The sequence below is a fragment of the Nannobrachium achirus genome, assembly GCF_963921795.1.
Source record: "Nannobrachium achirus genome assembly, chromosome: 13".
Lineage (NCBI taxonomy): Eukaryota > Metazoa > Chordata > Actinopteri > Myctophiformes > Myctophidae > Nannobrachium > Nannobrachium achirus.
Genome location: NC_137833.1, coordinates 27759005 through 27785227, shown reverse-complemented (window position 1 = coordinate 27785227; position 26223 = coordinate 27759005). Strand labels below are relative to the sequence as shown.

The following is a 26223-nucleotide window of genomic DNA, read 5'->3' as shown; positions in this document are numbered from 1 at the left end:
TACACTTGTTAAATCATGAATAGCACTGTGAATACTGCAAAGTACACACCAAAATCTTTTTCACTGAGTAAACAGAAAACGGCACGGACCTTTGCTACGGCACAGCGCACCGCCATGGACCTGTCTGTGAGCAGGGAGCGGGCATTCTTGTAGATATCCCGGTGACATGACGCTGCGGCCCCACCCAGGCCACTCAGCACCTTCTGCAGACTAAGAAGGATCTCCCCTCTGCCTTGGGACTAGACCAAACAATGCAACAGGAAAGCAGAGTGATACATCCATTTAAATTTGGAAAATGCAACTTAATTTAGTGTCCTCCCGAACTGTCAGTGTCCATATTATGGTAGCTCACAGTTTGGCTTCTTTAATGACATACCTCTGCACTCTTTAAAGCCTTCAAGAGATTGTTGATCGTGTCCGGGAAGGAGCTTCCGAGCATCCTGCCCATCTTCTCATAAAATGCCCCAACACATGCCACTGCAGCACTGAAACAAGAATCATTTATGTCAAGTTAAAGGGCAATCTGGGAACCCATCATCAAAGAAAAAGGAAAAACAACGCCCTCTGTTTTGTTCCTTCAGAAAGTCTTGAGAGATTAGTTAGAATTAGAAAGAAAGCCATAGATAAATTGATAAAGATATATAAAATAGAAATACAGATACAGAGGTGTAGAAATAGGTAAACAGGTGTAGAAAAAGGTAAATAGGTGTTTTTCTTTTTTTTACTAGGAGATAAGCGACCATCAGGTCACATGTATACATCGCTTTGCGTGATTTTAGGGCAAAATTTGTGGGAGCAGTGTCCAAAAATGTGTTTTGCAAAAATCGGCCTCATGGTGGCGCTAGAAGAGGGCCATGTTAGAAATGAGGAGGTTGTGGTTTGGCAGCCAAGGAGTGTGTGCAAAGTTTGGCATGGATAGGGGCAACGGTGGCGGAGATATGAGTAGGGCAAAAGTGTGACGTGACGTGTGGCGGACAGACTGACTAACAGGTTTTGATAGTAACTGCAATAACGACCATGTCCCATATTTGCTTTGTGAGGTTACACATTATAGTGTGTATATTAAGCACTGTAGGTCACAACAGATGTGATTTCATCCATGGCTACTGCCATTTAATGCCAGCAAAAAGCACATTTAATCTATCGATGCAAACTTAATCCCCCCTTTTAAACACAGAATATCATGATTCTACAGATTAACATTTGGTTTAGCTACAGTACTAACACTATGGGGGGTGTGTGTGTGTGTGTGTGTGTGTGTGTGTGTGTGTGTGTGTGTGTGTGTGTGTATAAAAACGAAAGGAATATGCAGTAAAGTTTACTAAATACAGAATATTAACGCTCACAGCTTTGTTGGCAGATATGCCGGTGTGTCATCCTTGTTTTTGATGATGTCATTGCACTTGTCCAGAGTCTGGAAGACAGTGAAAGTGTCTCCGATGCTGTAAAGAGTTGCAAGGTTTTTGGCCAGAAGTTTTCTGGTTGGAGGTCCGGGAGCACTGCTAATCAGTCCTGTCAACTGTTCCACTAGCTTCTTCTGTTTCTCCTTCACGTCCACCTTCCAAACAGACACAAAACAAAGTGATAAACCATGAGGAACAAATCCCCTTTTAGGGGTGGAACGATTCCAGTTCGATACGATCTTGATTCCTAGGGTGCTGATTCGATTTATATTGAGATTGTTAATTATATTGCGAATCTGTGATTCAACGATTGTTGCAATTCGATATTACACAAAAGTTACTTTTTTGCATTTTCTTTTTTTTTTTTTACTAGAACATTTTAAAACAATTATAAACAACTTGAATCATACACTTCAACAGCAGCCAGATAACGTCAGTCAGTCTTTTTGGCATGAAAATAAATAAATAAAAGATTCTGAACTTTTTGTGGCATTAAAATCATGATATTTGAGTGAATCGATTTATTTTTCCATCCATATCACATTTTACTTACCTTTAATTTGTCTCTTTACTTTTAGACATTATTGTCTCACAGGGAAAAGTTTTTGTTCGACAACAAAACATACAACAGCACACAAGCTCACAGTAACAGCAATACAACAGCTATGACTGCATAAAAAGTGGAGTTGTTCTGACGATACCAGTATCAGAAATGCCTCCGTTACTGCCTAAAATGCATAGGTATTGCAGAGTATGCAAGTATATGCACCAATCCGATACCACCTAATTTATCAAGTGATGATGATGATAAGAATTCTGGTTTATTTTGAATGTTAACTTCTTCTTTTTTGTTGCAATACCGTTTTATACTGTTAAGATTAAGATACACAAGTTAAAGTTTCGGAATTTGTATCGAGATTCGAGAAAGACAAAATTGTACTGGAACATATCTGAGAAAACAACAGACAGCAGTCGTTAAAGCAGCTATAACTGCAGGTATCAAGCTTTTTCCAAATCAAGTCTTTCTTAAATTAAAATAATCTGTACCAACCCGCAAAGCTTTTTTTTGTTTTTACTTAATATTGAATACATACCTTTTCACATTTTATGTTAATTAGATAGATATATAGTATATACTGTTTACTTGTCCAAAAACGCTAATAAAATGTATATAGCATGTTCAAATTCTAAGTGTGAGCTTTACCTGGTATCCTTATTACTTTTAAGCACTTACTTGAATTGTTTTTCTTTGCACAGAATCTCACTATTTACCCTGTCGTTTGCTAACTAGGGTTCATGCCATTTACTCTCTGGTCTTGCACTTTGTAAGTTGCTCTGGAAATTGTACAAAATTCAAAATATTCTGCATGTTCACCTTATTTGCTGCCACCAGAACCTTATCCAGGAAGCGGAGCCATTCGAAGATGAATACGGGCCTCTTTGCCTCAGTGATCTGAGCAAGGGCATCTTCGTTGAGCAGGAGACTGTGAGCCAGCTCCATGGCAACACTCCAGCAACAACCGACTGCTCAAGGGAACAGGGGGATCTTCTCTGACAGGTGTATGGCCTCACCTACCGCTGCAATGTATGACATGCCATATCAGAACACACTTTGATCTAACCTTAAAACAGTAGTTCTAATGGCCCGGAGGGCTGGCTAATCCAGCCTGACAGCGTGTCACGGGTTTGAGTCCCGCTCGCGACAACCTTTGCTGCGCGTCACCCCCCTGCATCTCTCTCCCCATTTTTTTTTTTTTTTTAATTTGTTTTTGGGCTTTTTATGCCTTTATTTGATAGGATAGTAGACTGACAGGAAATGGGGAGAGAGATGGGGAATGACATGCGGCAAAGGTCGTTCGGATCGGGAATCGAACCGGCGACGCCAGCAGGCATCATAGCCTAGTATGTGGTATGCGCCTTGACCACCAGGCCAGCGGGCGCCCCCTCCCCCCATTTTCTGTCTATTGTACATCAATCAATAAAGGCAGAAAAAGACAAAAAAAAAAAAAACGTAATCTCAAGTGTTAATTATGTGCCAACTGCAAATATAGAACCAAATGGACCGGAGCTCACCTAACTCTGAGAGTGTACACATGGAACTAAATGAATCTGAAGTTGTCTGTGAACTGTACACCCCAAACATAGGGGAACCAAAGAACTGGACACTTGAGAGAAATGGTTTTGAGGAAAACAAGACACTATTTTGGGGGGAGAGCAGGGTCAATTCCCAGTTTTACATTTTAGAACCAATAATTACTCATTCATTCCCTGTTTTAATCTTAAAACCCATTTCTCAAGATTAAAAACAACATGCACGTGTGCATTCATTCAGTGTAGAGCACAGCAGTATGGCCAGAGCCACCTTTATACATATACAATTATAAACTAATTAAAATGCAATGCTAAAGAGTAAAGACAAAGCCCACTCCACAAAAGGGTCCAGCAGTTCGCCCCTGCATGTTCCCCACATCACAAAGGTGCCCAGATCTCTTGTATTGTATTGCAGTGGTACTCAAAATGTTACAAGTGGTCTTCCCTTAACTCTGACAGTACAAATGGAACCAAATGGCCGCGTTCATTCTGTCAAAGTTACAGACTTGTAAGGTCAATTTTGACCTCCATAAAAGGAACCTAGAGAGTCCCTGGAATCCACTTTGAGGACCACTGTGTTGTATTGTACAGAGCAGTCACAGAACTAGTTTGGTGGGTGGTGGACAGGAGAAACTAAAGACAAGTAATGCAGTCGGGCCCACTCATATTTAGGCATATAGCATTATGCTCAACTGCCATAATACCCATTAACAGCTATAACAAAACCATTAACGCAAACATGCATACATTTTGGGGAACAGCAAGCTTGTTGTTAAATGTCGGCTCGTTGAGTGCCTGACAGAATAAATAACTTATGGGTCCTGCTGCTGTGGACAAGACGACTTATGTTTAGCAACCTAGCTATGGGTTGTACGCCCAAATAAGGCCACCTCGAGCCAGACAGCCTGGTATAAAATAGAAAGTAATGAACAAAACGTCTTTAAAATGTGTATATGTTGGAAAATATTGGGGTAAAAGCTTCTTAAAGCGTGAAATAATAAAGAATTTGTTCAGCCCTACCTGTCTCTGTCGGCCAGCATGAAATGACGACGTATCATTGGGCAATATGGGTGTCGCACCCAAGAAATGTCCGACGGGAAACGGTGTACATGGACCAGTGTTTCCCAAACACTGGGTCGGGACCCATTTGTGGGACCCATTTTACGGGTCACTTATTTTTAGTTTCCTACATTTTATTTTTAATTATCATTATTTCTGAACATTTTCAACAACAAAAACCATTCCCCCCAAAAGCTAATCATTTTAAGAATTAAAAACAAAATCTGTAATTTCATGAAGAAATAAAAGAAGCATCTGAGAAATATTAACATGTAAATATATGTGTATATTACATCTGTTGACGAAGTAATTTACTTCGTTATGACCATCAGTTTTCATTTTTTATTTTAAACTGAAACGTCCACGATTCAGTTCCCACAGGAACTATATGCACCAATTATTCCACAGGTCGGAGTCGGTCGGACTTTATTATTGAACGAACCAAACATCACTTACAGCAAAAGAGAGTGGAAGGCAGTTTATCAATAAACGAGCTCTCGTTTTAATATTTCTGCAATATTTTTGATATCATTAACGGACGGAATGTCTGACGACGAAGAGGACTATATGTCTGATGCGTTTCTCAAGAAAATGTAAGTGTCTGATGCTACATGGTACTTGGGTTTTTAATGGAAAGCTCTATTCTAAAGTGGTTTGCAACCATTTTCATATCAGGGTCCATTATTTATTCAGCATTTGAGCCACGCACCACCATTTGATCACACTCAGGCTCTCAGACCCAAAATAATATTTTGTTTAGCGTTGGATAAGATTTTGAATTCCAAGCTAGATGCGGTGCCATAGGAGAGATGACAGGCAAACGTCGTTGACCATAATAACAATTCTTCCACATTCTCTTTATTGTGTATAGACTTCTTGTAAACGGGTCCATTTGGTTTAAATGTGTACACACTCTCAAGAGTAAAAGATCTATAAGGGTCCATTTGGTCTTCATCATTTAACTGGAGACCACCTGGATGCCCCCGAGGACCCCCGGTTGAGAACCACTATTCTAGTGCGTTGTTTGTACTTAACAGTCTGTCCAGTCAAACCTCAGCCCATTGGGGGATTCTTCTACCTAACTTCTGTCGTGAAGTATGACGATCTAGAATTCTATAACACAATGTCTACATTTGCCTAGGTGTTATAGCCATACAGTATGTATATTATTTGGGTATTCATTTTATAATTGTTTTCTCTTTAATACTGATTCATTATTATTCATTTATTTATCAGACAAGATGTTAAGCCTGGTGTAACGATGGTACCGCGTGTCAAAGAAGCCATGAAAAGAGAGGTGCAGCGAGAAGAGAAGAACATCAAGAACCGTCAGAAGACGTTCAAAGAGCAAGAGAGGGAGAGCCGAGAATCAGCAATGCAAAGCTCCATCAGCAGCGAGAACAAGGGCTTCGCCCTCCTGCAGAAGATGGGTTATAAAGCTGGACAAGGCCTTGGAAAGCAGGGCAAGTTTCCTCAGTTTATAAAACCATAAATAGCTTTTAAATGTATTTTATATTCATTTTTTATGAAACAGCCAGCACCAAGGGTCATCGCCATTTTTTCAATTTATTTTTTTCTTTTTTGCCACAGACATACACAATGAGTGGACAATAATATTACCAGAAACGCATGTATAGAGCTAGCCCTGAATGACCATGACACTGTACTGTAACTCTAAGAGTGTACAAATGGGGTCCATTTGGTTCCATTTGTACAGTCTTAGAGTTATTTGCAGATAACACCTAGTTACTAGTGGTGAATTCATAATGTGTCATAGTAAATTAGTGTCAAATGTATTCTGAAGAAAACCTGGAGACTTTACATTCAGTAATTGGATATATTATAATGGTGTGTATACACTTTTCAGGTGTGGGGAGAGTTGAACCAATTCCACTTAATATCAAAACTGGTAAGCAAACATTTTCAGTTCAAACTGTTAAGCATTGAATAAATCCAAGTAAATGTTTTTTTGTTTTTATAATTGTCTGTCTATGTATTACTCTCAGACAGGGGTGGCATTGGAATGGAAGGGTTAAAGAAGAGAAAAGCAGAGGAGGAACTTGAACATTATCGTCAGAAAGTACGGGCCAAACAACAGAATGAGACAAAGTCTTTGGAAGATTTTAGGTGACTGACGTGTGCAGTTCTGTGTCTCTCAATATGTTGTACTCATTTGTATTATATTAGTGCATAAACATGTACATTTTCCATCCTAGGGTGAGGGTAAGGACTGAGAGAGAAGAGAGAATGATTGACGGAGATCTCAGAAGGAGCCAGCGGGCCTGTGAGCAGCTTGACAGCCAGAAGGTGGAAACAAACAATGTCTAAATTACTTCATAAAGTATCATCTTGTCCACATATACTGTATGTGAGTTTTTCCTTTGTGTACCGTTAACAATAACTGAATTCTCATTTAATTTCAGAGCATCACTATTCCCAGAGAGGACTGGTATTGGCCAAAACCAGACGACAATGAAGAAGATAAAGATGAAGAAGACAAGGAGGATGAGGAGGATGAGGAACAGGATGAGATAGAGGAATTAACTGTGAGTGTTTAATTCAATGTGGATTATTGTTTTAAGGCCTATGATGGAACTACCATATACCTCAGAATTGCAATTAATTTAGGTACAACAGATGTACAGAAATGTGACTGCGGTCATTGGTACAAAGACATTTTACAACCTAGTACCTACATAGTATTATATAACAGTACTTTCCAATAACAGCAGGATGTCGCATACAGTGCTAAAGGGACGTTGTACAAATATACATTTAAAAATCAATCCTTATGTGTATTCAGTCATCATGAGTCAAATCTATGCATAATGCAGAATATTTCCACCGGCACAGAATGTTTCATTCTCAATTAATTGGCTTTAATTTATTATATGCTTCCTTTTGTTTTGCAGTCCATGGACAAGCTGCAAATATTGACATCGTATCTAAGAGGAGTCCATTTTTACTGCATATGGTGTGGGACCACTTATAATGGTGAGAGAGCTAATCAAATTCTGCAGATTTATTTTTTTCATTATTATTGTCTTAGGGTGTGTCCACCAAAGCGTTTATTCCCAGCTGAAAAAACATTGCGCTCTCCTCCACACAACCAGAGTTGAAAATATTTCAACTCTGGAGTCTGGACGACCATTTGAAAACGCCAGACACGCTGCTGGTGTTTCCAACACAGCAATACGCACCTCTCACATAGAAAACAATTCAAAATGACTCAGGAAAGAAAAATGCCTCAGTGGACTGCCCCTAACTGATGTCTAATGTCTGCTTTTTACAGATGAAGAGGATTTGTGCTCTAACTGTCCTGGGGATACAGCTGCTGATCATGATGAATAAACTACTTTATGTGACCTGCTTTCAGTGAAAATGACATATTTGACTGTTTGGTACATTATATTCATAGACAAGAAAAGATTGAGGTGCTTGTTATACTCAAGATATTTACCTTCTCTAAGGACTTCTGCAGGACTACTCTATTTTTTTAGGTGTATGGTATCTACATAGCATCTCTTTCAACCAGTTACAGAGTGCTATTAAAAGTGGAATTTTGTATTCATTGTATTTATAATTTCAAGATTATAAGTCATTTTTATGAGTCGAGTATACAATATGTCCCATACATGTTTTCATTAAAACTTTAAAACCTTTCTCTTTGTAACATTGCATTATTTTACTGTATTTTGTCACAATAAGTTAACTTATTGTAGCATTAACTGGTCTATTTGGTTCCATTTGTACACTGTCAAATTGGGGAGACCTTCAAATTTAAAAGTTTGAGAACCACTGCAAGACAGTGCCTTTAATTTATACAAATAGTGATGCGCCCCCTGTTGGTTGGTTGATTGCATGCATAGCATGGTGACGTTTCTGTCAAGGAAATCGAAACTGATGAAGAAGACTGAATGGAAAGCAGCCTGGAAGCAGCACTGGCTGACACCAGAAGCCAGGAATAGAAAGCGAAAAGACTAAAACAGTTTTATAGCTTTATAATTCTGTGTTATCGCTATGGAATTAATGAATTACGTTGCAAGACTAAATGAATATGCGCAGAAAAAAGGCTTGCAACTCGGATACGAGGAGGTGGGCTCTGTTGGTCCTGATCACATTAAAACGTAAGTTTATACATTCAAACACACGTGTACACATGATGACGTGACGTATTATAACATAGGCTATAGTTAACCCGGTTTATTTCAAGCGTGGAGTGGAGTGTATTGTGTGGCAGACAGTGACAGTGTGCTGTTGAAGGAGTTAGACCAGCTATATTCCAATCCATGGACAGGGTTGGACTTTGAGCAATACTGAAATCCCTCTGAGCTATCGTGGAGGGTGAGGTGATGGTGTGTCATGGTGATCATGTCTGCCTTTTCATGTGAGGAAGGACCCCCAAATGGACACTTATTAGCCCGCGGACCCCCATTTGAAAAGACATGCCATTTCTAAGTGTATTGAGTTACATACCCAATAAGGGTCCATTTGGTTCCTAGCTATCATTTAGCTGGGGAGGAACCATAGAGTTGGGAGGAACTCCCTCAAGGACGCCTGGGGGTCCCCACTTTGAGTACCAATGCCATAAACCCAATATGCCCGAACCATACGCTGCCTAACATATGTAGGCCTATTACTAAAGGGATACCCACACTGAGCACTATAACTATAATAAGTATAGTTTTAAAAAGTCTTGTTCTATATTCAAGTGGATGGCAGTGCACTGACTATAAAAAAATACAATGGTGAAAGATAGTTATCTTTATAGTTATCGTGCCTGGTGGGAATGACAATCACCAGCTGGTGCATTGATATAGCCTCCCTGAAGTACCCAGTGCACTGACAGGGAAGCAACTGCTTCATAAGAATTTGCTTGAATATATAAAACCTCTCCTGCAACCATTCCACCAAGCTGCCGCTGAAGTATGATGACATTATTATTATTTTGAGTCATGTTAACTTGACAAACTGAATTTGCCAAAATACTCCACAGATTCACCCAAAGAGTTGTGATCAATGGCCAAACCTATCCCGACGGTGTGGGCAAGAATAAGAAGGAAGCCAAACAGAATGCAGCAAAACATGCCCTGAACAGCATGGAGCAAACAGATGCTGCTGACTCTGTGGTCAGATTCTCATTAATCTTTGTCAGTTTTCTTTGGTCCATATCCACTGTTCAAAAAAATTAGGGCTGGTTTACTGTACATGTTATTTTCTTTACAGAAGGGAATATCTGTGTCAGAAGTAGTAACTCAACCTGCACCAGTGAATCAAATGGGTATCACTCAACCCAACTTCACATGTTGGCTCAATGAATACAGTCAACGCAACAGGGTCACGATAAAGGCTGATGAATCAACCAGAATGGGACCAAATAATGCAATTCATTCACAGTAAGTAGCTGCTGCATACTAATGCCCACTCACTCACAGTGTGTATTGTTTACTATTTGTCAAGTCCCCATTACACGGGTAAATAACCATTTTGTGATATTAGATGCTGCAATTTTGTGGTTGATGGCAAGGAATACCCTGTTGCCTATGGAAGATCAAAAAAGGAAGCAAAGGAAGAAGCCGCCAAGCTTGCATATAATGAGATATGTGGTAATAAAACCAAAGAGGTAAGTGATGGCTGAGGAAATGGAAAGCCGTCTGTATCTAGCTCCAAAGACAGCTCAATAGTTTATAAATGATTTAAACTAGTGAAAACAGCCAATCTACAAGCACACAACACCTGTAAAGTAATTAAAGTAAGTACTTTAACTGAAGTAAAACATGGACTTGTAGTGGAGTTGTACTAGTTAACAAGAAGGAGTCCTTGTTAAATATTGTGAATATACTGTAGATAGATAAGATAGTCTTTGTCTAGGACTATCCATATTTTGACGTTGTCAAACAAACATATTGTTTCATTTAAGACTATAGATGAGAATGGAAATCGCACATCTGCCCAACAAAAGGACCAACTAAATGAAGACGGTTCCAGCCTCTGGTAAGTAAGATTTTATTAGATTAGAATCTAAATTAGATTTATTTTTAGATTCAGTTGGTTCATTGTTTGTCTCTATTATCACAGCGAGAAAACCGAGGACTTGAATTTGAGCCCTGCGTTGAAAGAACACAGCTTCAGAGAGACAAATTACATTGGAATTGTCAACTACTACTGTCAGAAAACCAACCGCTATTCTGACTACAGATTTGTGAAAAGATGTGGTCCACCTCATTGCCCTCAGTATGTATGATGGAAACCATATTACATTCTCTTAACCGTGGACGGATTAGGAGAATATTGCAATGTAAAGCCTCTGAATCCCAATCTTTTCCTCCCTGCACCCCCCCCCCCCCCCCCCCCCCACACACACACACACAGATTCTTCTACATGTTGGTCATTGATGGTAAAGAGTACCCAGTGGCTGAGGGTAACAGTGCCAAGGAAGCCAAGCAAAACGCAGCTCAGCTGGCCTATGTTGCTCTTCAAGAACTATCGGACTGGAGCAGTCAGGTATTTCCCTTTGTCTATTCATTTGGGTTGCAAACTTTGTATTACATTTTTACAGAACCTCTACAGTACTTTATTACTACTGTGCATTAATCACTCTTTAGAACTTTTAAAAGACTTAACCTTCAGGCTGGCTGCAATGAGCATCGCGTATTGACGTAGAAATCCTACTTAATTTATGTACTCCATAGCAGAATTGAAACTCCCAAAAGATCAGCAAAACCTTGACTCAGAAACGATGTTAAAAGATAATAGAAAACATTTATTTACAGCGCTGTAACAGTCACACACATGTACATACGTCCTACACCAAGAGACAGACAAGACAGACTGATTCTCTCTCCCCTGATTCTCAGTTCAATACTTGGCTAAGCAAAAACAATAACATTCTTGTTAAAAAGCCAAGAACTCCTCACACAGCTTATCTTCCTCCACACGGTCATAAAACAAATGGGCACTGACTAGCTGCCAGCTGTGACCTTCATGGTACACTCCCTACATTCTGACCTTGACTGCAAATGGTGTTTTACCTTCAAGTTCTCAGAACTGATGTATTCACTACAAACAATATAACATAATATAATTTCACCTCATCAGTATGAAATGTACAGAGCAAGTTCAGTCAAGGAACTCTTGCTGGTTGCCGACCATTGGTCAGCCCCCATTGTTGTCATAAAATGTTGACAACCATGTACTTATTTGTGTCTTTCAGGTGTCCTTCAAGTCACAAATGTCTGAAGATTTGCCATCCAATGTTTCTGTAGCCTCAAACTCATTGTAAGAAATTGAACAGGACTTAGCACAGATGGTATCTGGTGGTGGTGAGAATCTGCCTATTAATGTCTCTGTATTCTTCAAGGGAGTCCCATGATGCGACATCACAAAGCACTGCAACAACCGGAAGTGACTCAGTAATATTCACAGATTCTTCTGATCCTCCCAAGGTTAGTTTGTTTGCACTTGGATTGTGTAAATGATAAACATTCTAACAAGTCTATGTTCTGTTGCGCTCGCTGCTTTCCAAGTACCTCCAAACATTCAACTGAATGTTAACCAGAGACTATCGCCTGTTACTAGCTGCAGTATATCACTGCTAATTTAAAGGGATAGTTCAAGGATAGTTTTTTGTTTTTGTCACATTCCTAAGCCAATAATTCAATTACCAGTAATGGTTCCCTATGGAGACACAAAGAGTCTGCTTTGTTCCCTATGGACACATAAAGAGTCTCCTCAAATTATTGTCTAAGGAATGTGACAAAAATCCATGAATTCTCCATGGGGATTTATTCACCATAAATAAGAACATAGAAAAAAAGTCATTTTGGGGGTGAACTATCCCTTTAACAGTGCTAGAGTATATTTGTAATAGAATGCTACATGTATTAAACTTTGTTCTCTATTGTCATCTATTGGGTTTGGCAGTTGGCTTAAACTTGACATTTCCTTTCCCACTTTTCAGCCAGAAATTCATGACTGTAAACCTAAAAGAAGGTAAGCTGGTTTCTGAACACCTGTAGCCTATGATACCTTTTTGATATATATCTGATGTTTCCCCCCACTTGTTTCTCTAGACTTGCAGCAAATTTCCAAGGGATACCTAACAAGACCAAAGAGGTAAGCCCACTGAAATAAATATTCAAGGCTATTATTCAAAGGTCAAACATTTACATGATATGCATTATTCTTCTTATTTTATCTTTAGGATGGTGTGATTGTCAATTTAAATGTAAAGAATACAGAAAATAGTCCTGGACGTACTTCTAACCAATCATCATCAGTCTCAAGGTATAGCAAATTAAACCATGATTTGTAATATTGTACACTATGTGTATTTGAATGTTAACCATTTATACAGTTTTATAATCTATATTTGTACCATGTTCTACTATTTGTGTTTATCTCATAGGTTCTTATCCGAGTTTGATTTAATTGAACATCTTGGAAAAGGAGGCTTTGGCCGTGTTTATAAGGCGAGACAAAAGCTTGAGGAGAGGTTTTACGCTGTAAAGATTGTGCGCTATAAAGAGTAAGTGTTTTGTGTACAGCCTACATTTTATACTGGGTAGTATGATGGTGTTTTTTTGCCGGCAAGAACTGATTTTCAAGTTAATAACACGTTAAGTAAGCTTATGTGTCAGTTACTGATACGGTTTAATTGAAAGTTTCAAATGAATTGTATAATTGAATTGTTTGCAATCAGAAAATCTAGAAGAGAGGTGGGTGCATTGGCACATCTTCAGCACCCTAACATAGTGAGATACCACACGGCTTGGACTGAAAACTCAGGCTACGTGTATGACTCTGCTTCTGACAGTTACAGCTCTTCACAGTAAGCCTCTTTCATTTCGTTATATAAGAATGAAAATCCCCTTTGATCAATTGTATACATTTATCTCCAATTTTGAAGGCACACAATATCACCACAGTATATCTGTCTTTTTTACGTCACTACCGTAGGTCTAGCACCGATTCACAGACCCGGTTCCTGTACATTCAGATGGAGTTATGTGATAAGAAAACACTTAAGGTGTGGATAGATGAGAGGAACGTGGCTCGACGAGACCCCAGGAGACAGGAAGAAAGTCTCCCTATTAAACTACAAACAGTTAGCGGGGTAGAATACATCCACTCTAAGAAACTCATCCACAGGGATCTGAAGGTGACAACTCAGAACATCTGTATTTTTCCCCATATCAGTGGTTTTATTTGATATTTATTGGTGTTTACTGTGTTCAATTAGCCTGCCAACATAATGTTTGGACGTGATGGAGAGGTGAAGATTGGTGATTTTGGGCTGGTCACAGCTGAGGATAATGAGAGTGACGAGAACCTGCTGGAGAGGACAAAAAGCACAGGAACAAGGTCTTACATGGCGCCTGAACAAGTAAGATACATACTAATACATTTTTTGCAAAGCACTTGGTTCTACATTATCTACCATTTAATGTTTAAATGTATTGTTTAGTCTATGCCATGTATATCTCTTATGTTGCTTTCATTATCATATGTTCTTCTATGATAGAGAATCGAGAGCACTTACGACAGAAAAGTCGATATATTCGCTTTGGGGCTGATATATTTTGAACTCCTCTGGAGGGTCTATTCTGGTTCAGAGAGGGCAGCGGTGAGTCTTTTTATGATAATATGGAAAATTGTTATTAATTTTACCAGATCATTACTTAGGGCATTGTTAGCATGATATACTACACGTGTGTGTGTGTGTGTGTGTGTGCGCGCGCGCGCGTGCGTGCGTGCGTGCCAAGTATAACAAGGTGATTTTATTGTATTTATTTTATCTCAGTTTCTATTCATGCTCATTCATGAGTAAGTATTAGTGTAATAACCATGAATAATTGTTACATTGATTGTACATGTCTGACTGTATACCATACTAATTATAGATGTTGGGGCAGATCAAAAATCAGGAGTTTCCAGATGATTTTTCTAAGAAGTTTCCTGGTGAGGTATGTACTGTACATTTGAAATATAAAACTATGCAATAATTTAGATTTATACTTATTATAGGGATATTCCACTTTCAAAAAAACCTTTGGTCATTTTATCGTCTAATCAGGCTCGCTTTTATGAACACCCTGAACAGTTTTTAATTAGCTTGATTCAATATTTAGATATTTGATGTAAATGTTATCAGGCCCTACAGGCTCAGGGCCTCTCCACATACACACCCATTGTAACTCGAAACTCCATTTTAACCATGATAGATTCATTAAAAACACCTATTATTTTTTCTGGTGACTCATAATACCATCCTAATACGTGAGCAGGCTGTGTTTTTCAATAACCTTTTTAATTTAATTTGAATAATTCTTTGGGATAATGAAAAGAATGTAATACAATAACATTTTATTAAAAATAAATTTAAAAAGTTATTGAAAAAACAGCCTGCTCACGTATTAGGAGGATAGTATGAGTCACCAGAAAAGAATATGGGTGTTTAATGAATCTATCATGGTTAAAATGGAGTTTGAAGTTACAATTGGTGTGTATTGGGAGAGGACCTGGGCCTAGAGGGGCTGATAACATTTACATCAAATATCTAAATATTGAATCAAGCAAATTAAAAACTGTTCATGGTGTTCATAAAAGCCTGATTAGACGATAAAATGACAACGTTTTTTTGAAATATCCCTTTAAACACTTTTTTGTTGCTGTTGATGTGTTTCAGAAACGATTAATCAAGTCAATGCTGTGTGAGAAGCCAGAAGACCGACCAGAAGCAAGTGACGTGAAGAAAGAGTTGGAAAAATGTACTCTGACACTGGCTAACGAGCTCTCTGTGCACCAAGACAATAAGACTGTCTGAGTATGGATGCAGAATAGTAATAATAATAACTAGCCCTTACCCGTTTAAAGATATGAGCTCCGAAATGATGTGCAGTGTGCAGGTTATGGGATGTGCACTGTGCACACAGTATATGAGGGATGGAAAGTAACTTTAACTGGTGCTTGCATGATGTAGGAGCATCAATGTAAGAAACTAGAGGGTCGCGGCCCTTTGGGCCGCTCCCATCTAGTTAAAAAAAAAAAAAAAAAAATTGTGGCGGAACTATTGTGCCGCAGCGCACGATTCCGGTCGGACATATTTGACCGCCGGACGCACTGGAGAGAAGTGACTGTTATGCCTCTGCTATTTCTCTGCACTCACTGTGGAGGCAGCAGCAGCAGCACGCACATGCAAACACAGTGGTGTCAAATTTCACTCTCTCTCTCTCTCTCTTGCCCGCCCCCCCTCCCCTGTTGCCTCCTCTCTCTCGTGCTTAGCGAATGAGCGGACGGCATAGAGGTGGGCGGTATTATTCCCTACGTCCTTCTCCCTACCGTTGAGTTGAAGTAGAGTTGGAGTGGATGCAGAGTGGGCGTGCCTGGGCTTGGAAGTGGGATGCGGCTTTAAGCCAATTGTAAATATAAGATACCCGTTTCATTTAATGGCTACAGAGATACTGTGTCCCCCCCGCCCGCCCGCCCACCCGCCTGCACACACACACACACACACACACAGCTGGTTAAACATGTTGCCTCATGCTAGATGCAGAATAGATATGCCTCATGCTAGATGCAGAATAGATAGTACACCATAAAAATGCTAATATACAGCATATGATTTGTGAAAGTGACAAACGGGCTTCACAGTTATGTCAGGTGTGTTCATATGCTAATGGTGATGCGATTTCAGATCAATTGCTCCAGCCACTGAGGAGAAACGCTGTTTCAGACAGACAGACAGACAGACAGACACTCACTCAGACATTCCGAAAATTATATGTTTGATAATCAATTAGGAGAAATGTGAAAGCCTTCACTATCCTGTTGGCAGTTTACATCACTACTAAGTTCAAAGCAAATTTAAAACAATAACAATGTATAAAATAAATGTTATGGACATTTTTGTAACAGCTCTTTTTCAGGACAGCTGTGATATACTGGGAGTAAAAAATACCTAGGTGCCTTCAAATATTACATGATATTGCAGATTTTATTGCTATTTGGAAGCCATTGTGATATATTTTCATTAGTATATCAGTTTTTCAAAGCAGCTCGTCTCCAGTAATATTGGAGAATGACTATTTTAAAATGAATATGGCACTATGTTGTACATCATCATATTCCAATCATACTATAGAACTATAGCACGAATAAAACATTTCTTTGCAATTTCTTTTTTTTTTTTGGACCATAACATCTCAGCATTCTTGATCTGATCAGAGTGTCAGCTGTATAGTTATTGTATTGCCTAAACAGATAATGAAATACTGCATTGGTTAAACTGTATTTAGAGTAAATGATGTTCAGCCTTTGCTTTGCACTGAAAATAATTGTAATTTGAAAATAAATAATGATTTACCATGATGTAAAGGTTCTCTCGTCAGTCTGTTCCTGAATATAGTTATTAGTGCTCAAGTACTGATTTGCATGGTCAGCTACAGTAGCCTAGAGATGCTGTTTATGATAAATAAAATAAAAAATCATGTCTAGGCTGGCTACTGTACATATTATGTTGAGGTGAGGATGTCCTTATAGGCTAATGTGGAAATGTATTCTGCTTTTTTGTTGGAAAGCAGAGTAGTTCTCAAATTGGGGGGGGGGGGTACCATAGAGTTACAGAGTTAGTACAGTTAGTCCCTACACTACATTATTGATAGGAGCCAAATAGACCCTTGCCTGGAACTCTGAGAGTGTACAAATGGAAGAAATTGACAGGGTAATTTTGGTTCCATTTGTACACGAGTTATGGGGGTCTAAATGCATAACAACTGGGACCTTGAGAAAGTCAGTTGCAGGGGCAGTACTATAATTTGCGCCCCCTATGGGTTATTATGTGCACAGCATGATCCAATGATGACATGATCGGTTAGTTCTCCCAGGGAAAAGAAATCGAAACTTATCTTGTTCTTGGTAGTGACAGTGAAAGTAAGCACTATTAACAGTGAGTGACCCGTCTGCCTGCCAGTACTTCACTGAAGAAGAATGAAGACACAGAAGCTCCGAATAAAAAGGAATAACAGTGTCTAGCTCCATTTGAATGCTGTTTTTTCATTGTTGAGTGTTTCAAGTGATTCAACAATGAATGACAATGCAAAACCGAACGAAAATGTACAGGAAACAGGATTACGACATCTCAGATACGACGATCTTCCCTCTGGCCTTGATCGTATTAAAATGTAAGTTGAATGAACATAGCAAATCTTACTGTCACTCACGTGGGCTGAATACCACCACACGTCCACACCATGGGCGCATTGGGCGGTTTTGTTTGTGATTGTCTTTAAAATGTCATAGCCATGCATTGTCAGAAGAGAATACCACTTTTAAATGAAAGGAGATCTAATAATATTGTTAATGTAGCCTACAGGCTAGCCTGTACATTCTCATTCTGATAGTAATCTCATTGCTAGAGTATAGCCTGACAAACAGCAGTTGACAATAGCAGTTTTAGAGTTCCAGTTCCAATCATGTCTGCTAATTATCTTTGTTTAATAATTTTCGAATATATATTATCCTGTATGCTGTATGATTTCTCTCTCTTGATTGGATGAAACTGGCAAGTGGCAACCCACCTAAAAGAAGCATTTTCTCAATAATAGACTATAGGCTATGACTATATTATATTATATAAACCCTCTCCTGCACCCATGCCACCATGCTGTTGCTCTATATGAGTTGTGATAAAAGGTATAATTTATCCCAACAGTGGTGGAGAGGATAAGAATGAAGTCAAACAGAATGCAGTGAAACATCCCCTGAACAGCATGGAGCAAACAGATCCCGGTGGTGACTCTGTAAGATTAAGGCCTTGTTGTTCCCCAGGTTTACAAATGACCAATTATCTGTTCAAAATGTGTCCCAGTTCACTGTACATGTCTTATTACTATGTTGTTTTCTTTATAGATATCAGTTATAACTGCACCTGTACCAGTTCATCTAACAGGTGTCACTCAATCCACCTTCACACGCCGGCTGAGTGACTATGCTCAACACAAGAAGGTCTCAATAAGGCCTGTCAGGCAAGTTATGCAACACACCCTCTCTATTCTTATGTGTTTTTTTTTTCTTTTCTTTTTTTATATCATTATTTAGGGGTTTTTATGCCTTTATTGATAGTGAAGTGAAGTCAGGAATTTTGAGGAGTGGCACGCAGCAAAGGGCGTCGGGATCAGGGCTTGCACCCGCAACGCACAATCAGGCTTTGGAGTTTCGGTGTGTTTTTTGGACCACTATAGGCCAGTCAGTGGTCTGGGTCTGGACCACTGACTGACGCATCTTTAGTATTGTTGTTATTATCATTTAGCGCAGTATTGCGGACCTTACCACACTTGCATTTCGCTGCTTGTACCTATGTGAGTAGTGAAAAATAAGCCTTGATTAGACAGTTGATTCTACTCTGCAGTCTGCACTAATGCTTTTAATAGAGTTTAGACTTTTTGTCCCCAAGGTTAAAACTTTCAACAGAACTGTACATAACAGAGCAATTCATCCAACAGCACACAATAACAGCAATATAGGCCTAACAGTAATAAAAACATCGAAAGACAAGACAGCAGGACACATTCAGGCCTGTTCAGCGAGGCCTGCTGTGTAAAGCAGCTACAGTATGACTGCATTTATCAGGCTTTTCCTGAAGCGAGCCTTGATGTTCTGTACCACTGCCTGGAGCATGGCATGTACATGTCACCATTTACATGGAGACTAAATTATACTTTTGTGGTGCCATTAATTAGGTGCTGTAAGTTTGTGATTGGTGATAAGGAATACCCAACCGCCTTTGGAGAAATTGGAGGAACAAAAAATGAAGCAAAGGAGGAAGCCGCCAAACTGGCATATAATGAGATATGTGGCAATCAATCCAATGAGGTGAGTCAGTGTCGTGATGACTGAGGGAATGAGGCCTTGTCTGTACTTTAATCTGACACACCTCTGTCTGTGGTGCAAATACTAAGCTTAGCTTTGTTAATTGTTCATGTATCATTATTATGTTATTTTCTTTACAGTCAGGAATATCAATTCCAGATGTAACTGAGTCTGCACCAGTTAACTACACAGGTTGGCTCAGTGACTTTGCTAAGCACAAGAAGTTACGAATAAACCCTCTAAGGCAAGTAATCAACACACTGTCTCTACTATGCATAGTAATGCTGTCAACATTTACAATGTCGCTAAACAATAATTGTGTGATATTATATTAGAGGCTGCAAGTTTGTGATTGGTGATAAGGAATACCCAATTGCCTTCGGAGGAACACAGAATGAAGCAAAAGAGGAAGCTGCCAAACTTGCATATGAAGAGATATGTGGTACTCAACAGAAAGAGGTAAGTGATGGCTGAGGAAATGGAACTGCAATCGCAATGAGATGATGGTGGATGAAAAAGTGGAAATGTTTTTGTGATGTCTTAATCTCAACGTGCCACACTGACTGTGCAGGTTGGTGCCTTGCATGGTTTCCTCTGCCATCGTTGTATGAATGTGTGTGAATGGGTGAATGTAACACACAATCTATGTAAAGAGCTTTGGATAAAAAGCTCTATATAAGTGCATCATTTACCATTAACAAATACTGCACATTAATTAATACATAATTGAAGTCTTGACAGCCATGGACTTGTTTGTTGTGCCTTTAAGGTGTCCTCCAAGGCAGCATTGTCTGCAGATGCACCATCCAATATCTCTGGAGCCTCAATCACATGGTAAGACATTGAACAATAGTTAAATAACAGTACAGATGTGATTTCTGGTGGTGGTGAGTGAGAATAATAAATATCTCTGTATTCTTCAAGGGAGTCCCACAATGCAACACCACAAAGCAAGGCGACAAGTTCAACCAGAAGTGAATCAGTAATATTCACAGATTCATCTAATCCTCTCAAGGTTAGTTTGTTACTGCTTGTTAATGTAAAAGTTATTTTGTGTTAATGTCAAGTATTAAGTCTATGTTGTGTAGCCCCTGTTTTCCCCATTCATATTTCAGTATGTACTGTACCTGGTTTGGCTGGTTTCCAAGTACCACCCATTAAAGCTACAATGTGTATGTTGTATGTTTGTTGTCTCCCTCTCCCAACGGAAAGAAGCAATTGCAATGTCCGAACTACAATAAAGCTGTACATAGTGTCCGATCCATCTGCATCAAATAACTTTATTGACATTGTCAACCAGTAGGTGTCCTACCCAACACCAAGATTGAATATCTCTCCATTTCTCAATACACCGGATGTGCTAGTTATATTGTATAGGCTACTCTACCAAGATTGGTTAACATAAACTTTTATTCATTCAAATAGGTCCCAGAGTCTAACTTCAACATTTACTAGCTGCAGTATATGTAACTGCTAATTTTAACAGTGCAACATTATATTTGTAAGAAAACTCTATAAATAGTAACTTTGTTCCATTGTCATCTCTTGGGTCTGGCAGTTATTTTAACTTACCGTAATTTCCCCTCCCACTTTTCAGGCAAGACCTCATTACATCAAGCCCAAAATAAGGTAAGCAGACTTTTGCAGACCTCATAAGCTGATACTTTTTTTCCATTTCTACAATTGATTTTTCTCCCTTTGTTTTGTTAGACTTGCAGCAAATTTCCAAGGGATACGTAACGAGACCAAAGAGGTAGGCGCACTGACCTTTGAATATAGACTTTTAATATTATTCTTTCTTCGAACATTTACATTTCTTGTTTATTATTCTTTCTTCAGGATGGTGTGATTGTCAGTACCCAATCAGCAGTCTCGAGGTATGGCAAATTTAAACCTTGATTTGCAATTAAATTCACACAGGGGGTCCATAGATTAGGCTGGCCTACATACATCAACATTAAAAACAAAACAAACATAAAATTATACGTAGAAGCTGACTCTCCAGTGTTTATGCAGCCTGGACGAGAACCAGAGACAGCTCCCAGGATTGACTATATCCATGATACTGCTCTGGGACTAAAACAGGCAAGACATGAAACCATACATAAAATGCCTGAAGACAGCCTCAGATGTGTGGATTCCACACGTTACAGTTACTTGTGTGCACCATAAGAAAGCTGTATACATGGGAGTGCAGAATGCTTTAAAAAGTGCACATTTAGGACCTGAACACATAATGTGACCTGCAAAGCAACATATTGGCCTGAGCATAAAGTTTGCGGCACTGTCTAGAGATCTCCATCATCATGGAGATTATCTATGAAAATGTGGTACTTGATTTCCTGGCATACAGAGAGATGACTGTCACATAAGTGAAAGGCTGGGACGGCCAATTTCTTGTCCTCGTGGCTCCTCACTATCATGACACGACTCTTTTTCCTATTATGTGCATTTCAAATTTTATCATTAATACTGTTGTAAAATCTATATTTTTTTTGCAATGTTTACATCTATGTGTTTATCTCTGTAGGTTTGCATCAGAATTTGATTCAATTGAGCGTATTGGCAAAGGAGGATTTGGCTGTGTTTACAAGGCAAAACTAAAGCTTGAGGAGAGGTTTTACGCCATAAAGATAGTGCGCTACAAAGAGTAAGTATTTAAATGTATATAATTTAGATGTAAATGTGTAAATAAATTGCATGGTCATTTTGTAAAACATATTTCAGTGTCAGTTACTGAGTAACAGTTGAATTGAAAGTTTCATATTAATTATGTGAGTGAATTCTTTGTCAGAAAATTCTTCATAAAAGCCAGAAGAGAAGTGGGTGCATTGGCTGATCTTCAGCATCCTAACATAGTGAGATACCACACGGCTTGGACTGAAGATTCTGGCTACACGTGTGACTCTGACTCCAACCCGGGAACCCATCGGCGGAATCTGTTCTCGAGTGATTACTTTGACTCTGACAGTTACAGCACTTCCCAGTAAGTACAAATCTCCTTTGCACCATTGTACACATATTTATCGTTTTATGGAATGTGATTTCACTATATCTGTGTTTATTTCTCACTACTCTGTAGGTCTAGCAGTGATTCAACGACCAAGTTCTTATACATTCAGATGGAATTATGTGATACAACGCTTGAGCGGTGGATAAATGAGAGGAACCAGGCTGGAGAAGACCCCAAGAGACGGGAAGAAAGTCTTCCTATTAAACAACAAATAATTATAGCGGTAGAATACATCCACTCTCAGAAACTCATCCACAGAGATCTGAAGGTGACACTGAACTCAGAACATATTTATTTTTCTTTGCTCCATATGAATCATGGAATTGGATATTTATTTGTGTTTACTGCTGTCCATGATCTTCAATGATTAGCCTGCCAACATCATGTTTGGACGTCGAGGAGAGGTGAAGATTGGTGATTTTGGGCTGGTCACAGACGATGATAATGAGAGTGACGAGAACCTGCTGGAGAGGACAAACACAGGAACTATACCTTACATGGCACCTGAACAAGTAAGATCATCTACATTACTAATGCATTTACAATCTGTATGCCATTGTGTATGTTTCTTATGTACTGTATGTTCTTTGTTCTAAGACAAGTAGTATATCACCTCGGTTTTTAATCATTGTTTTGTTCTTCTATGATAGAGTACCAAGTCCACTTACGACAGAAAAGTGGATGTATTTGCTTTGGGATTGATATATTTTGAACTCCTTTGGAAAGTCGATTCTGGTTCGGAAAGAGCAGTGGTGAGTGTTGTCATTAATATTAATATATTTTTATGAGTTAGATCCTTGTTTAGGCATTATTTGCATGATACACACGTATACAAATGTACTGTATAACAAGGTGATCTTAGTTTTATTTTTCTATCATTTTTCATTTTGCTTCTATTCACAGTTTTCCTTTCAATTTCAGTTTAGTTTAAGCTTAGTTACACGAGTTCCTGGCCATCTTATTTTAGTTTGTGGACACCCATTTCCATTTATATAATATATTGAATATTCTTGTTATGCTGTACATGTTTGACTACCGTATACCAAACTGAAATCGCCATGAATTCAAATTACAGATTTGGCAGAAGCTCAAAAATCAGGAGTTTCCAGATGGTTTTTCTAAACGGTTTCCTGGTGAGGTATGTACTGTATATACATTTGAGATATATAGGAATTTGCTACAAACATAATCATGTTAGTCTTATTGATGTTGCTATAGGGAGAATCATCAGTTAACCTTTTGTTACTGTTGCAGCAAAGATTAATCAAGTCAATGCTGTGTAAGAAGCCAGAAGACAGACCAGAAGCAAGTCAAGTGAAGAAAGAGCTGGAAGAATGTGCCTTGATACTGCACAACGAACCCCATGGCAATAAGACCGTCTGATTATGGGGGCAGAATAGTCTGTGTAACAGCCTGATAAACCTAGGCTCACTGAGATTGCAACATATAAAAAAGGACACCACAACAAGCGATGCAATTCAACGTGATATTTTAACAAAATAAACAAACTGCAAATTAACCAAACCAAAAAACTTCAGGAGATCCCGGCCAAAAGATGGGGAACTGCTCTAAATCAGTTCCCCGTATCGCACTTTATAGGGAACTGCTATAAATCGAACCTATCAAGGGATGAAAAAGATTCCTCCACAAACCTTCTGCATGCTTGGCCTGTGTCTCTCTCTCTTTGCAGTATTCCCCCTCTCGCCACAGGTGTTACATTCTTAGACCAGGTAAAAGGGGAGAGAGAGAGAGAGAGAACAAACCATACCCATAATAGGTGTGCACAGGGCCACATTCGGGCCAGGGCTTCATCCCTTGTCAATATCAATATATCTCGACAAATCCTAATTACTGTATTGCTTCAACAGATAATGAACTATTGCATAGAGATTCTTTAAATGCATTTTAAATGTTCTGCCTTTGCTTTACAATGGAAATAATGACTGCAATTTGAAAATAAAGACAAATTATTTTTGTAAGTTGTCTCCGTAATCTATTCCCAAATATTATTTAGTGTTCACATACGTTAAGGAACCAATTTTCAAAATGTTCTTATTGATTCTCATAGAGTTTCATATGCAAGAGAGTTGATTATGTTAAGTTGCTTTAAAAACACTGTCGTATAAAGAGTCTCCATGGTTTAAAAAGGGTATAATTGTGCACCATATTTGGGTAATCTCACTTTATTGTTTGTGGCACAAAACCTCCACTTTCCAAAATATTTCATAGTTATATGGCAATAGGTTAACTAATCATGTTCAGTCATTAGTAAAGAACATGAACTGGATTTATACTGCCAGGTTAGTTTTACCCTACATTTAGTGCAGTGGTTCTCAACCTTTTCAGGCCGCGACCCCTAAAATAATATTTCAACTGGGGACCCCCATCCTGAGGAGCACTATAAGCGTTAAGGCATTCCATTTTGTATAACACGGTTCTATTGAAAATAGCTGATCTACATGCTCACTCGCATTGCGAGGCGTTGTGAGCATGTAGTTTTGCTATTTTCACAATTTCAGCCTCACATTTTTGACAATTTGGCCAATGTTTAATTTGTCATTTTAGGTATTAAAAAGTAACTTTAGAAACATCTATACACTTAAACTTTATGTTGGTTTGTTTACTGTTGAGTGAGAAAACAATGTTGCACATTTAAGTTCATCATCTGGGGACCCGTCAAAATAATTTGGAGGCAGTTGAGAACCACTGATTTAGTGCACTTTTATGAGGAGACACTGGGGTGATGCTGCCATCTGCTGGCTTATGACTGAACACCTCTAAGTAAGAAGAATCCCTCTGTTTTTACAGAAGCACCCTAGAGGAGATAGACATCACCATAAATAAATAACCATACAGTATATAATGAAACAGACATAACTGTATTCATATATCAGACCGGTACACAAGGCCGTTTGTAGTCTTGTGCTTGGTGGCCACTAGGGGGCGCTGTGGATCTGCAGCTCAGGACTTGTGAGACATGGCTGTTGTTGTACATCTGGTACCTCTCCAGCAGCATGTTCCAGCAGCCTACACACAGAAAGGGTTATTCACACACAGGGAGAGGGACGACGCCAAGGGAACTGTGACATTTAATCATGCCTCCGGCACACGCTGAATGATTAGCATCTCTGTGTGTGGAAAAAAACAACAAAACAAGTGCCAAATGCAGGATCCCACACAATCACCTGGCCTTGGAAGCACACGGTCACACTATCCTGGGCAATCAGATAAGAAGACCCTGTGCCCCTGTGGTTCGGAGCGTGTTAACTCAACAATCAACCGACTGCAAAGGGCAGCGTTTAGTTCAGTAGCCTACCAGTGGATAGAGGCCAAAGGTGGACTGATTGCCATGATATGAATGGAATATCGCAGTTGTATTTCAGTTTGCCATTAGCTGTGGCCCTTCTTTATTCATAGTTGGAACTTGGATGACCATTAGGCCTATAACACAGCAAAGATTTGAAGGATTTTTCCTGTAGGTTTATGATGGCTTGGTCATTATCTGTGGGCACATTAGCCTATATCATTATAGACCAAAATATTATTTTTGTTGCTGTAGCTGCGTGTTTGACCACTAAAGACCTGAAGAAACGAAAGGCTTTTGCACACCTACAACGACAGGTGCTGTCGAGGAAAGACCAAACAATGGTCGGTGAACTGAAAAGGCAAAAACTCCACGCACACTTTCGGTATTTAAACCTTCATCAGGCAAACTTTTGGCAAAGTTTGCCTGATGAAGGTTTAAATACCGAAACGTTGCATCACTTTATTAAATTCCCCTTTTTGCA

The 26223-nt window shown here is 39.0% G+C and overlaps 4 protein-coding genes and 2 long non-coding RNA genes across 6 annotated transcripts in view; 4 read left to right on the top strand and 2 right to left on the bottom strand.

Annotated features, from left to right (window-relative positions):
• heatr5b (HEAT repeat containing 5B) overlaps positions 1 to 4538 on the bottom strand; it is a 35239-nt gene extending 30701 nt beyond the window's left edge. The window contains exons 1-5 of the mRNA XM_080740206.1: positions 4515 to 4538; positions 2779 to 2981; positions 1347 to 1558; positions 377 to 485; positions 90 to 239 (exon numbers count right to left, since the gene is read on the bottom strand). Coding sequence (XP_080596332.1) covers positions 90 to 239; positions 377 to 485; positions 1347 to 1558; positions 2779 to 2904 — 597 coding nt within the window. The 5' untranslated portion in view covers positions 2905 to 2981; positions 4515 to 4538. The remainder of the gene's footprint in view (positions 1 to 89; positions 240 to 376; positions 486 to 1346; positions 1559 to 2778; positions 2982 to 4514) is intronic.
• Positions 4539 to 5020: 482 nt separating this feature from the next.
• gpatch11 (G patch domain containing 11) lies at positions 5021 to 8068 on the top strand. The gene is made up of 8 exons (XM_080740210.1): positions 5021 to 5146; positions 5790 to 6016; positions 6421 to 6462; positions 6560 to 6680; positions 6770 to 6860; positions 6977 to 7099; positions 7466 to 7547; positions 7846 to 8068. The coding sequence occupies exons 1-8, from the start codon at positions 5097 to 5099 to the stop codon at positions 7902 to 7904; spliced, it is 795 nt and encodes a 264-aa protein (XP_080596336.1). The 5' UTR covers positions 5021 to 5096; the 3' UTR covers positions 7905 to 8068.
• A 412-nt stretch (positions 8069 to 8480) lies between these two features.
• On the top strand, positions 8481 to 16824 carry LOC308296859 (interferon-induced, double-stranded RNA-activated protein kinase-like). Its single transcript, XM_080740209.1, has 19 exons — positions 8481 to 8680; positions 9550 to 9682; positions 9780 to 9949; positions 10053 to 10176; positions 10474 to 10547; positions 10632 to 10787; positions 10926 to 11058; positions 11768 to 11832; positions 11915 to 11999; positions 12515 to 12546; positions 12627 to 12669; positions 12758 to 12840; positions 12962 to 13081; positions 13256 to 13384; positions 13513 to 13714; positions 13796 to 13939; positions 14078 to 14179; positions 14457 to 14519; positions 15242 to 16824. Exons 1-19 carry the CDS (start codon positions 8574 to 8576, stop codon positions 15377 to 15379), a joined length of 2103 nt encoding a protein of 700 aa, XP_080596335.1. The 5' UTR covers positions 8481 to 8573; the 3' UTR covers positions 15380 to 16824.
• Positions 16825 to 17455: 631 nt separating this feature from the next.
• LOC308296861 lies at positions 17456 to 18577 on the top strand. Its single transcript, XR_013962643.1, has 3 exons — positions 17456 to 17735; positions 18266 to 18353; positions 18463 to 18577. It is a non-coding gene; the product is annotated as an uncharacterized lncRNA (long non-coding RNA).
• A 1126-nt stretch (positions 18578 to 19703) lies between these two features.
• On the top strand, positions 19704 to 24307 carry LOC308297240 (interferon-induced, double-stranded RNA-activated protein kinase-like; the record flags this gene model as incomplete). The annotated part of the gene is made up of 14 exons (XM_080740656.1): positions 19704 to 19708; positions 19758 to 19881; positions 20192 to 20256; positions 20347 to 20437; positions 21020 to 21051; positions 21133 to 21175; positions 21262 to 21299; positions 21953 to 22072; positions 22217 to 22408; positions 22505 to 22703; positions 22807 to 22947; positions 23086 to 23187; positions 23511 to 23573; positions 23690 to 24307. 14 exons carry the CDS (start codon positions 19704 to 19706, stop codon positions 23816 to 23818), a joined length of 1344 nt encoding a protein of 447 aa, XP_080596782.1. The 3' UTR covers positions 23819 to 24307.
• Positions 24308 to 25197: 890 nt separating this feature from the next.
• Positions 25198 to 26223, bottom strand: part of LOC308296862 — a 123560-nt gene continuing 122534 nt past the window's right edge. Inside the window, exon 3 of the long non-coding RNA XR_013962644.1 lies at positions 25198 to 25462. This is a non-coding gene — a long non-coding RNA (uncharacterized lncRNA). The remainder of the gene's footprint in view (positions 25463 to 26223) is intronic.